At 43.0% G+C, this 13544-nt stretch overlaps 1 protein-coding gene across 1 annotated transcript in view; it reads left to right on the forward strand.

Annotated features, from left to right (window-relative positions):
• Window positions 1–9236, forward strand: part of PPP1R15B (protein phosphatase 1 regulatory subunit 15B) — a 34947-nt gene extending 25711 nt beyond the window's left edge. The window contains exon 2 of the mRNA XM_040337592.1: window positions 8393–9236. Coding sequence (XP_040193526.1) covers window positions 8393–8587 — 195 coding nt within the window. The 3' untranslated portion in view covers window positions 8588–9236. The remainder of the gene's footprint in view (window positions 1–8392) is intronic.
• The last annotated feature ends 4308 nt before the right edge of the window (window positions 9237–13544 follow it).

Below are 13544 nucleotides of genomic sequence, written 5' to 3' on the forward strand. Positions count from 1 at the left end.
AAACGATGAAACTTAGCAGAGGCTGTGGACCACTAAAGGGGCAGGATGGACTCCTCTGCAACACCTGCAGAAGCAGGCCCTAACACCAGCACCTCACAGGCCAAGACTCGGGACAAGGCCCAAACACAGCCACCTAAAAGGAAATGTGTGGTCTGCAGAAACCAATTGAACTCCTCGTCGAGCAAAGCTGTTAGCTGCACCTATATAGAAAGCCTAGTTAAAGATGACCCGGTAGCCTTTTGTCAGAAAATGCTGACTTAAGTTAGAGATGTGCTTACATCCACCTTTAGCTCATTTAGAACTCTAATTGACAAACTTCAGGTCCCCGCAGAGAATCCATCTCCTATTAGGACTTTAGTCGGTAGCGCTCCACAGCAGGGTTGAGAGTGAAGAGATGGAGGGCAGATCTACCCGTTCTCGGGAAGAATTGGGGTTGGATATAGAGCCCAGGGATAGAGAGTCCCCTAGGATCTCGATTCAAGTTGTCTTTAGAGGATGTAGATTTGCTAAAGGCTATCTATACAACTAAATGTTACATATAGTAATTAGGGAGTGTATACAATGTACAATTTAAGCAGCGGTGATAGGCGATAGCGTGTCCCCAGTGAAGTAACTGCATATAGGCTCCAGGGTGTCTTGGAAGTGAGGGCAGGTACATGAGGGGTTAATGCGCTGGCCACCTAGACTGCTATATATTCTACGATGCCGTGCTGTGAGGCGGCGCCCTCAGGAAGTCGAAAGGACAAAACGTTGGGGCTTGCCCTTTAAGGCAGTAGGAAGCGGCGTTGTGCGTTTCAGTTGCGCTCCAGTGTGAGCAAGTAGTGTGTTGCTTGTTATAGTGGACGAGACCAGCACACACATACACTTCCTTTGAGAGCCATGGACGTTTGAGAGCGTCTTTTGAAAGAAAGTGAATGCTGATTTTACTATGCGTTTATGTGAATGGATTAATCGATTGTTACCAAGGATTGCCGAATAAAAGGATTAGAGATTACATTATCTCCAGTCTCTTTTTCCTTTCAACCTGAGGACATTAGGAGAGCGTTCTTTGGATCTATTCTACTTGCAGGAGGAGGAGGACAATTTGATTCAGTTTAGCAGTGCATGTTAAAGCAGATGTCCGCTGAAAAAAAAATATTAAAAGCCAGCAGCTGCTGACTTTTTTAATATCGGCACACTTGCCCTGGAGTCCAGTGCCGTCCGCAGCAGAGGACGAGCGATCGCTCATCACTCTGCTGCCCCCCCCCCCCGCCATCCTCGGTGAGAGAACCAGGAAGTGAAGCGCTCCGGCTTCACTGCCCGGTTCCCTACGGGGCATGCGCAAGTCGCCATGCTGTGTTCTGGGAGCCGAGTGTTTCCCAGGACACAACGGGGGGTTACATAAGAAGAAATCTAGAGGTTTTTTTCCAGTGCATAGTTCCCTCCTTGATACTATCAAACTGGAGTGGGAAAATCCAGAGAGAAAACCTTTATTTTCTGGTAACTTAAAAAGGTTTCCGTTTGATGAGAGACAGCTCAGCTGTGGAATAGTCCTAAGTTAGACGCACACCTTTCAAAAGTTTCAAAGAACTCGGACCTGGCGTTTGATGATATGGGCACGCTCAGGGACCCGATGGACAAAAGAGGGGATATCCTCCTTCACAGAGCTTGGGATTCAGCTGTTGGGAATCTTAAACCAGCTTTTGCCTCCACTTGTGTAGCCAGAAATTTGAAAGTATGGCTGACACAGATACAAACACATTTGTTGACAGGTACCTCGAGAGCAGAACCTGAAATCTTTCCCTCTCCTCTTCCATGCGGTAGGGTGTTTTTTTTTTTTTTTATATAGCTGATTCTTCCACAGCGACGGTAAGAATGTCATCCAGGACTTCGACCTTAGTTAATTTGGCCAGAAGAAGCCAATGGCTGAAAATCTGGTCAGGTGCCTCAAAGTTGTGTTTTATGTGGGCTTCCCTTAACAGGTGATCACCTGTTTGGCCCAGGGCTGCAGGAGGCACTGGAACCCTCAGCCGATAGAAAAAAAAATGAGTTTCCAGAGAAAAAGAAGCCAGAAAGATTTTTTTTTCATGGCCAAAGTAGGCAGCAAGGTACTGGAGAAAGGGACAATAGGCCCAAGAAACATTGGACAGGGCATAAAGGTAGAGGGGGGCATCTTATTTAACCCTCCTCAGCAACCTGCCAGGCCACAGTGACTCTGGTCTCCCAGTGGGAGGAAGATTGAGGGCTTTTCTCCCACAGTGGGCAGCAGTCACCTCAAGTCGTTCATCCTGGACCTAGTGACCAATGGGTACAGGCTGAAATTTTCTTGCCAACCACCAGAGCGACTATTGGTCACCTCCCCAAAATTGGGAAAAAGCGAGGGCTCTGGGTCTCCAAATCGGAGACTTGTTAGATCAAAAAAGTCCTAATCCCTGTTCCCCGCTCAGATCAGGGCAAGGGGTTTTATTCCCATATATGTGTCATCAGAAAGCTGTCAAAAATGTATCGGCTTATTCTGAACCTTCGGTCTCTAACCCGATCGATCTGGTAACAAGCACTTTCGTATGGATACGGTGTTCACAATCAAAAACCTGCTTTACCCAAACTGCTTAATGGCCACTTTTGATTTAAGGGATGCTTATCTACACATCCCTATCCATCCAGCATTCCAAAGATTCTTGGGAATAGCAGTCAAAATGGGAACAGAGATTCAGCACTTTCAATTTCAAGCCCTCCCCTTCGGTCTGTCCTCAGCCCCACGCATTTTCACAAAAGTGTTGGAGGCGCTGGCTCCGCTAAGATTGAAGGCGATAACTATCATCCCTTACCTGGACGACCTCTTAGTAGTGGCAGACTCTTAACAAAAATTATCAGATCTCCAGACTGTACAAGACTTTCTTCAATCCCTAGGTTGGTTGATAAACAGAAGTCTTCCTTAAATCCAGCCCAGAAGGTGAAGTATCTGAGGTACGATTTTTGCTCAGTAGACCAAACTGTTTTTCTCCCACAGGAGAAGGTCTCGAAGATGGTGCAAGCAGTTTCAGGCTTACAGACTAATAAGTCGGCCTCGCTGAGAGAAGTTTCAAGGACAGTAGGTATGATGACCTCATGCTTTCCTGCAGTACCATGGGCAAGATTCCATCAAAGACCGTTGCAGATATTTCTTTTGAGGAACTGGGATGGAGACACAACGTCTCTGGAGTCAAGAGTTTCGTTACCTGCCAGGGTGAAAAGAAGCTTGCGGTGGTGGATGACAGACCTTCACCTAACAAGAGGTCTACCATGGTCCATTCCTATCCAGAGGATCACTACAGAAGCGAGTTCCTGGGGATGGGGAGCCCACCTCAGCAAAAAAGTCACACAGGGAGAATGGTCCTTGAAGGAGGCAAGAGCTTCATCAAACCAGAGAGATTCTAGCTGTTCAGAGAGCCTTGTAAGTTTTTTTCAGTCGGAAATCAGGGGTCACAATCTCCAGATTCTCTCTGACTATATCGCAACGGTTGCGTACCTCAACAAGCAGGGAGGTACGAGGAGTCAGATTCTTCAATCCATTGCACAGGAGATCTTATGGGCAGAAAGGTATCTAGCCTCAATCACAGCAGTGCACCTGAAGGGGACGCAAAACTGGCAGACTACCTCAGTCGCCACAGGGTGGATCGAGACAATTTTTGCGGACAAATTGGATTGTCCCGACGCCGATCTGTTCGCAAACTAGGACAACCGCAAGACAGAGGAGTTCTTTTCTCTGAACCCAGCAGATCGATCATTGGCGATCAATGCTCTGGCGAATCTGTGGCCATTCGGCCTCTGTTACGCCTTCCCGCCAATCAGAATTTCCATTTGAGCCCCTAGAGGATGTTTTTCTGTTAAGTTACTTACTTGTAAAAAAAAATATTCTTGTAGCAATTACCTCAACTCGTAGGGTAAGCGAGTTACAGGCCCTATCAGCGAGGGAGCCTTTCATTTCATCCTTTTCCTTTTATTTTTGAGGATCGAGTTGTTTTGAGAACTAATCCAGGGTTTTTGCCTAAGGTGGCCAGTGCATTCCACAGATCTAAGGAAATTGTACTGCCAATCTTTTGTAGTTTACCACAAGGCGACCACGAAAGAAAGTTTTTTTTGTTTTTTATGCGAGAAGAATTCTCCTTGTTTATCTTGAAGTCACCAAGACTTTTAGGAAGACAGATGCCTTTTTTTTTTTTGGAACGCACAGGGGTAAGAGTGCATCCTAAAGCCAAATTGGCTGGATGGATAAAGCAAGCCATCTCTGAAACTTACAAAATTAGGGAAGTTCCTCCACCTTTTGTCACTGCGCATTCAACAAGAGCCTTGTCTGCGTCTTAGGCTGAGAGGGCTGGTGCCTCACCGTAACAAATTTTGCAAACAGACAAATTTCTCACCGCTCCAGGTGAGCCCCGTAGGCAATCAAGGGCTGTTGAACCACCAAGGTGCTGGCAATGCTGATGAAAGCAAATAGAACGAAAACTGGATAGCCGCACTCCAAAATCACTTAAAAATAAGTTGTCTTTATTTTTCAACCGTACACACAGTCACTGTAACCAACAAAAAACAGTATGGCCGACGCGTTTCGCACTTACATTTAGTGCTTAGTCATGACTAAGCACTAAATGTAAGTGCGAAACGCGTCGGCCATACTGTTTTTGTTGGTTACAGTGACTGTGTGTACGGTTGAAAAATAAAGACAACTTATTTTTAAGTGATTTTGGAGTGCGGCTATCCAGTTTTCGTTCTTCTATTTGGTAACAAATTTTGCAGGGCTGCCACATGGTCCAGTTATTCGACCTTCATTAAACATCGCCTATCTGTACAGGGACAAGCATTTGGTCGTAAAGGTCCTTCAGGCAGTTGTCCCTCCCTAGACTGGTAAGTTCTGGCTCATGGGCTGTCCTGGAAGACGCGTAAGAGAAAATCTGAGTTAGACTTACCAGTAACTCTTTTTTCTGAGTCTTCCAGGACAGCCGGATTCCCACCCAGTTGTGTATTGTGCATATGTTTTTCAGGGATGTCCTATGGCTCATGAGAAGACTGACGTGGGGCCTGGAGGACCGCCCTTTTATCTGGTGGGGGTAACGTGTGTCCTGTTTTGCTAGGAGGAGCCCTAGGTCTCATTGGCTTTCCTGGAAGACTCTCAGAAAAGGAGTTACCGGTAAGGCCCCTTTAACACTGGGGCGGGAGGCGCGGTGGCCGTATACCGTCGGAATTGCTACAGGATTCGGCCGCTAGCGGTGTGGTATTAACCCCCCACTAGCGGCCCGATAAAGGTATTACCGTGGTTTCCCATTGTTTTAAATGGGAAAGAGCCGTATACAGGTGGTTCTCAAAAAATTAGCATATTGTGATAAAGTTCATTATTTTCTGTAATGTACTGATAAACATTAGACTTTCATATATTTTAGATTCATTACACACAACTGAAGTAGTTCAAGCCTTTGTATTGTTTTAATATTGATGATTTTGGCATACAGCTCATGAAAACCCAAAATTCCTATCTCAAAAAATTAGCATATCATGAAAAGGTTCTCTAAACGAGCTCTTAACCTAATCATCTGAATCAACTAAATAACTCTAAACACCTGCAAAAGATTCCTGAGGCTTTTAAAAACTCCCAGCCTGGTTCATTACTCCAAACCGCAATCATGGGTAAGACTGCCGACCTGACTGCTGTCCAGAAGGCCATCATTGACACCCTCAAGCAAGAGGGTAAGACAGAAATAAATTTCTGAACGAATAGGCTGTTCCCAGAGTGCTGTATCAAGGCACCTCTGTGGGAAGGAAAAAGTGTGGCAGAAAACGCTGCACAACGAGAAGAGGTGACCGGACCCTGAGGAAGATTGTGGAGAAGGACAGATTCCAGACCTTGGGGGACCTGCGGAAGCAGTGGACTGAGTTTGGAGTAGAAACATCCAGAGCCACCATGTACAGGCGTGTGCAGGAAATGGGCTACAGGTGCCGCATTCCCCAGGTCAAGCCACTTTTGAACCAGAAACAGCGGCAGAAGCGCCTGACCTGGGCTACAGAGAAGCAACACTGGACTGTTGCTCAGTGGTCCAAAGTACTTTTTTTTTGGATGAAAGCAAATTTTGCATGTCATTCGGTAATCAAGGTGCCAGAGTCTGGAGGAAGACTGGGGAGAGGGAAATGCCAAAATGCCTGAAGTCCAGTGTCAAGTACCCACAGTCAGTGATGGTCTGGGGTGCCATGTCAGCTGCTGGTGTTGGTCCACTGTGTTTTATCAAGCACAGGGTGAATGCAGCTAGCTATCAGGAGATTTTGGAGCACTTCATGCTTCCATCTGCTGAAAAGCTTTATGGAGATAAAGATTTCATTTTTCATCACGACCTGGCACCTGCTCACAGTGCCAAAACCTCTGGTTAATGGTTTACTGACCATGGTATTACTGTGCTCAATTGGCCTGCCAACCCTCCTGAGATGAACCCCATAGAGAATATGTGGGATATTGGGAGGAGAAAGTTGAGAGAAGCAAGACCCAACACTCTGGATGAGCTTAAGGCCGCTACCAAAGCATCCTGGGCCTCCATAACACCTCACAGGCTGATTGCCTCCATGCCACGCCGCATTGAAGCAGTCATTTCTGCAAAAGGATTCCCGACCAAGTATTGAGTGCATAACTGAACATAATTATTTGAAGGTTGACTTTTTTTTTTTTTATTAACACTTTTCTTTTATTGGTCGGATGAAATATGCTAATTTTTTGAGATAGGAATTTTGGGTTTTCATGAGCTGTATGCCAAAATCATCAATATTAAAACAATAAAAAGGCTTGAACTACTTCAGTTGTGTGTAATGAATCTAAAATATATGAAAGTCTAATGTTTATCAGTACATTACAGAAAATAATGAACTTTAGCACAATATGCTAATTTTTTGAGAACCACCTGTACACGCCGCTCTAAAGATACTGCTGGCAGGAGATTTTTTTTTCTCTCCTGTAAGTGCATCGCCTCAGTGTGAAAGGGGTCTAAAATGGCTGTTGCAATATTTTATGTCGCACTGTATTTGCACAGCAATCTTTCAAGTGCAATTGTTATTGAAAAAACACTTTAATGAATTGATAAACTAAACCATAAAGTTAGCCCAGTTTTTTGTATTATGTAAACGATGATATGCCACGAGAATCGTGATCTTCTTTTTAAGAACAAAAAAATTGTGACTCATTTTGGCCAGAGTCATGCAGTTCTACCCCATATGAGTAGATATGTTAAAAGTATCTGACTACATTCATAGGATGTATAACAAAGTTTATGTTGGAAATCTGCTTAGCCCCCTACTGTTACTTACTGGTGCTCTACTCTGGATAGAGTTCTGTCCCTATATAAGCTTGCTTACATTAACCATCCTAAGATATTTTGACAAAATTTGGGCTGCATGGATAGACTCATGGGGTATGACAGTGGACCTCCAGCTGCAGCCTTGATGCGGTGCTGCGTTTGTGTTTGTTCCTTATCTTAAGCACTCTTGCTTGGTGTGGAATGTGCCCTCTTCCCTCCTCCCTTTTTTTTTTTTTGTTGTGCCTACCTGAATGTTTCCCAACTCTCTCTCTTCCTATGTTTTATGGCAGCCATGTATAGAGTCCTAATTTATCTCCAGGTCTCATATTTATTGCTATTGAACATGTCAATTCTGTACCTCTTCTTTGGATAAATGAAAGCTTATGTACCTTGTTTATGTATCTGACAACTTCTAATAAATATTTTTTGTTAAAAAAAAGAAAAAAGCAACTTCACACAATGCAATTTGCCGCAGGACAATTGCAGCAAAACCGCACTGCATTTTAGGTGCCATTGAAAGTAATGGCACCTGAACCTTTTGTCGTGTTATTGTAGTGCTTTTTGAGATCGCAGGGAGAATAGCAGCAATTCTGCCACGATTCCAAAACACCAATGAGTTGATTTACTAAAGGAAAATCCACTTTGCACTACAAGTGCACTTGAAAGTTCAGTCGCTGTAGATCTGAGGGGGACATGCTAGGGAAAATAAAACAGCATTTTTGCTTGTACATGATTGGATGATAGAAATCAGCAGAGCTTCCCCTCAGATCTACAGCGACTGCACCTCTAAGTGCACTTGTAGTGCAAAGTGAATTTGACTTTTGTAGATCAACACCCAAGTGTGAATGGAGCTTAAGTGGGACTGAAGCTGTAAGTGATAGCCAGATGTAAAGGATAGCAACCATACAAAGTGATGGCTGGTAGCTGTCAGAGATGATGTAAATTAAAGCATCCTCGGCACAAGCCTCTGTGCAGGGGACCTTTAATCCACAGGTTAAGGGTGGGAAGTACTGCAACGGTAGTCTTGGCTCTTACTGTATAGGTTACTTTGCTCTACATGCCTTTCATCAATCATGTATGTTTTGTGTTTTCCTTTTTAATAGGTTACTTTCCATGAAAAAGTCACGATCTACTATGTGTGCAATGAAGAACGCAAAGGTCATTGGGAGGAGCTAGCCCGGGACCGCTGCCGTTTTCAGCGTCGTATAAAGGAAACAGAATTTGTTATTGGACATTGCTTGACACCTGATCACAGACAAAGGGCATGGGAGAGAATACAAGGACAGTGGGGGAGCTAGTCCCACCAGAGTTTTAAGCCTCAGACTGCAGAATTTCCTTAATTTTTTTACAAAATTATCTACTTATGTATTTTATGGAAGTGGTCATCCGATGTCCAGAAAGTGGAGCATTATATTTGCTAATTGTCAATTTACCTTGAATTGGATTTTGTTTGATATTACTTTTTATCCATAATGAACCCTTCATGTTGTCTGTAATGTAACACTCACAGAGAATGCCTTTTGAAGCATTTATGCCTGCCATACATGATTAAAATTCGATCCATTAATGGGCAGGATGCCAGCACCCAAGTCAATTTGACTAGGCTACTACCAACTTGTCGCATTTTTCTGCATGCTATAGCCACTAGCAGTAATTTTATTCTCCCAGCTGCGAAGGACTGAAAATCTGATTCATCTATGGTTTGCCTTAGCTTAGTAGATGCAATAAACTTGAAGCCCAATGCAAAAGGCTGAGTGGCCCTCCAAACTAGAACATGCTAACCTTAAAGTATAGTTCAAGCCAAAACCTTTTGTTTTTAGATAACATTTGAAAGGTTTTTACATCTCTATACAGGGCACAGTGTGGATTTACCTTCACCATCTGAACTGACAATGGTTTCACTAGACAAAAGAAGTGAGGGGAGTAAAATAAAAAATTCTGACTGGTTTTAACCTTTTCTTATTGCACTAAAAAGTAGCATATTGGGTAATGCTGTTCACTTACCTGACTTTAATTTGTGTACCAGTTGCTAACATAGTCTACAAATTGTTTGGCCATATAGTATATTTTTTTTAATTGGTTCATCTGCATTGTTTTTCTCACAAACTGCTCCCATCTATCACTCTACCTTCCTGTCTAAGACCCCTTTCACACTGAGCGCTGATGGTAAAGCGCTGCTAGTTTTGGCCGCTAGTGGGGTGCATTTAACCCCTGCTAGTGGCAGAAGAAGGGGTTAAAAGTGCCCATGTTGCGGTTCTTCTGAAGTGCTGCTCATTCATTTCACTGGGCAGGGTGGTTTGGGAGCGCTGTATACATCGCTCCCAAAGATGCTGCTTGCAGGACTTTTCATAACGTCCTGCAAGTGCACCGCCCGAGGGTGCAAAGTCACAATTAAATGAATGGGAGGCGGTTTTCAGGCACTTTTACCGGCACCATTTCTAGAGCTAAAACGCCTGAAAACTGCCTCGGTGTGAAAATCATCAGACAGTGAGAAAATTTCAATTTGGACACAGAACGCTGACATGGGTTCTAACTTATCGTAAAGTAAAACAACTGTTTTGACTGGACGTACACTTTAAGGCCCCTTTTACTCGGGCAGACTGATCCGGTCTACTTGTCCGTTTTTCAGTTGGACAGGTCATCTGCCTGTTGAGCAGGAATAAGTGGACAGATCCCCCTGCTGAGCAAGCGGATCTGCCTGTGAGAAAAGGACCAAACTGTTAAATTTCTGTACATTGCAGGCTTTATTAAAATTACCAGGAACAGAACATCTTATATGTTCCTGTAAGCCCTTTAGCGTTTAAAGTTAAAGGGACCCTGCCCCCATCTGATATTCAGCTCACTAAAGGCAGGAAGTTATTTGGTACTTGCAAAATCCCTGCTGGCTTCAAATTACAGATTAGACATTCTTATAATATGTCAAAAAAGTTAGATTTTATTTCCATCATTTACACTTTCAAAATTACAGAAATCAAAAAAATGGCGTCTGCAAAAGTTTGTGCACCCTGCAGAATTTATAGCATGCACTGCCCCCTTCGCAAAGCTGAGACCTGTCAGTGTCATGAATTGTTCTCAATCATCGTTTGGGAAGACCAGGTGATGTTAATCTCAAAGGTTTTAAATGCCCAGACTTACCTGACCTTGCCCCAACAATCAGCACCATGGGTTCTTCTAAGCCGAGGGGTCTCGAACTCAAATTACCTGAGGGCCACAAGACAAGTTTTCATATGCCATGGGGGGCCGCATGCAAACTTTCAAACTTCAAAAACAACAGTACTGGTGTCAGCGAACACATTATTAACCCCCAGCACTGGTGTCAGCGAGCGCATTATTACCACCAGCACTGGTGTAAGTCAGGGTTTGACAAATTTGCTTGGAATCTAGGAGCCAGCTAAACAAGTTAGGAGCCAGAAAACGCACCCCGTTCCGACGTGCTTGCGCGCAGAAGCGAACACATACGCGAGCAGCGCCCGCATATGTAAACGGTGTTCAAACCACACATGTGAGGTATCGCCGCGATTGGTAGAGCGAGAGCAATAATTCTCTAGCACTAGACCTCCTTTGTAACTTAAAACATGCAACCTGTAGATTTTTTAAAACGTCGCCTATGAAGATTTTAAAGGGTAAAAAAGTTTGTCGGCATTCCACGAGCGGACGCAATTTTGAAGCGTGACATGTTGGGTATCAATTTACTCGGCGTAACATTATCTTTCATAATATTTAAAAAAATGGGGATAACTTTACTGTTGTCTTATTTTTTTAATTAAAAAAAGTGTAATTTTTTCCAAAAAAAGTACGCTTGTAAGACCGCTGCGCAAATACGGCATAACAGAAAGTATTACAGCAATCACCATTTTATTCTCTAAGGTGTTAGGATAAAAAATATATATAATGTTTGGGGGTTCTAATTAGAGGGAAGAAGATGGCAGTGAAAATAGTGTAAAATGACATTAGAATTGCTGTTTAACTTGTAATACCAACGTCCACCACCAGATGGCGCCAGCTCACATCTGGTGGTAATAACTTGTAATACAAACGGCTCACCACCAAATAGCGCCACTTCTGCCCTGCCTGCGGGCCATTTGTAACTGGTCCGCGGGCCGCAAATGGCCCGCGGGCCGGTACTTTGAGACCACTGTTCTAAGCAGTTGTCTAGAAAACTGAAAATAGTTGACTTTCACAAAGCTGGAGAAGGCTATAAGAAGATAGCAAAGCATTTTCAGATGTCAATATCCTCTGTTCGGAATGTAATTAAGAAATGGCAGTCATCAGGAACAGTGGAAGTTAAAGCAAGATCTGGAAGACCAAGAAAAATATCAGCCAGAACAGGTCGCAGGATTGTAAGAAAAGCAATTCAAAACCCACGTTTCACTGCACGATCCCTCCAGAAAGATCTGGCAGATATTGGAGTTGTGGTACACTATTCCACTATAAAGAGATACTTGTACAAATATGGTCTTCATGGAAGAGTCATCAGAAGAAAACCTCTTCTACGTCCTCACCACAAAAATCAGCGTTTGAACTTTGCAAATGAACATATAGACAAGCCTGATGCATTTTGGAAACAAGTTCTGTGGACCGATGAGTTTAAAATATAACTTTTTGGCCGGAATGAGCAAAGGTACGTTTGGAGAAGAAAGGGCACAGAATTTAATGAAAAGAACCTCTGTCCAACTGTTAAGCATGGGGGTGGATCGATCAATCATGCTTTGGGGTTGTATTGCAGCCAGTGGCATAGGGAACATTTCACGAGTAGAAGGAAAAATGGATTCAATAAAATTTCAGCAAATTTTGGATGGTAACTTGATGCCATCTGTGAAAAAGCTGAAGTTAAAGAGGATGGCTTCTACAAATGGATAATGATCCTAAACACACCTCAAAATCCACGGGGGATTACATCAAGATGCGTAAACTGAAGGTTTTGCCATGGCCTTCACAATCTCCTTACCTCAACATAATTGAAAATCTATGGATAGACCTTAAAAGAGCAGTGCGTGACAGACAGCCCAGAAATTTAAAGAACTGGAAGACTTTTGTAAGGAAGAATGGGCAAAGATACCTCAAACAAGAATTGAAAGACTCTTGGCTGGCTACAAAAAGCGTTTACAAGCTGTGCTACTTGTCAAAGGGGACAGTACAAGATATTAATTCTGCAGGGTGCCCAAACTTTTGCAGACACCATTTTTTTGTTTTCTGTAATTTTAAAAGTGTAAATGATGGAAATAAAATCTAACTTTTTTTGACATATAAGAATTTCTAATCTGTAATTTGATGCATTTTTGGAGATTTTTTCCATCTTTCCTTGGCTTCGTTATGCACATTAATACAAAAAAAATTAACTGGGTACTTACAGATTTGTTAGATTGAGAGTCTTCAGGCATCAGTGTGTTGCAACAGATTTGCAAGAAATTGTCACTAAAAGCTGCTGCATCGTAGGCTTATTAGGCAGTCGTGTTAACTAACAAAACCAAAAATTAAATTTTACAGCTTATCGATCATTAGATGGCTGCATTTTGTTGCACTTTTTTTTTTTACTTTTTCTCCCTCTGTTTTTTACCTGGTGCTTTGGCCAGGAACACGTGTCCTGTATGAGAGTGCTCCCACTTTGGGTAAAGAAACACAGAGGGCACATTTCAATAGCAGCATTGTCAGTCTAGGGTAGTGTTTCTAAACTCCAGCCCTCAAGGCGCCCCAACAGGTCAGGTTTTCAGGATTTTCCCCTCCGAGGAAAAGGCTGTGGTAATTACTAAGGTAGTAAAAATAATCAAATCACCTGTGCAAAATAATGGTAAGCCTGAAAACATGACCTGTTGGGGTGCCTTGAGGACTGGAGTTGAAACACTGGTCTAGGGGGAGTGTTAGCTGTACTAGCAGATTGAAGCCAACACTTTATAAGCAGGTACAGCAAACTGTTTTTCTTTTTTGAGATAAAGGTTTTACAATAACATAAAAGCTCATTGTAAGTACCCCTGTCTGACATCTGGAAGAGAGCTTGTTTTTTTTTTTTTTTTAAAACAGACTTACTGGTTGGATGGCCAGATAAAAATAGAAGAAAGAAAGCCTGAAAGAGAAATCAAATGCAGTTATCACATTTAAGAATTGGTAAGCTGCAATATAATAAAGGTTTGCTTTTGGGTTTGGTTCATGCACATTTGCACATTGTTGCACCGCAATGCAAATTTAAATTGATAGCAACCCAAAGCGCCATGCCAAAGTCATGCATTGCATCACAATGCATGGTAGCACATTACCATG

This window comes from Rana temporaria, chromosome 2, assembly GCF_905171775.1.
Source record: "Rana temporaria chromosome 2, aRanTem1.1, whole genome shotgun sequence".
Lineage (NCBI taxonomy): Eukaryota > Metazoa > Chordata > Amphibia > Anura > Ranidae > Rana > Rana temporaria.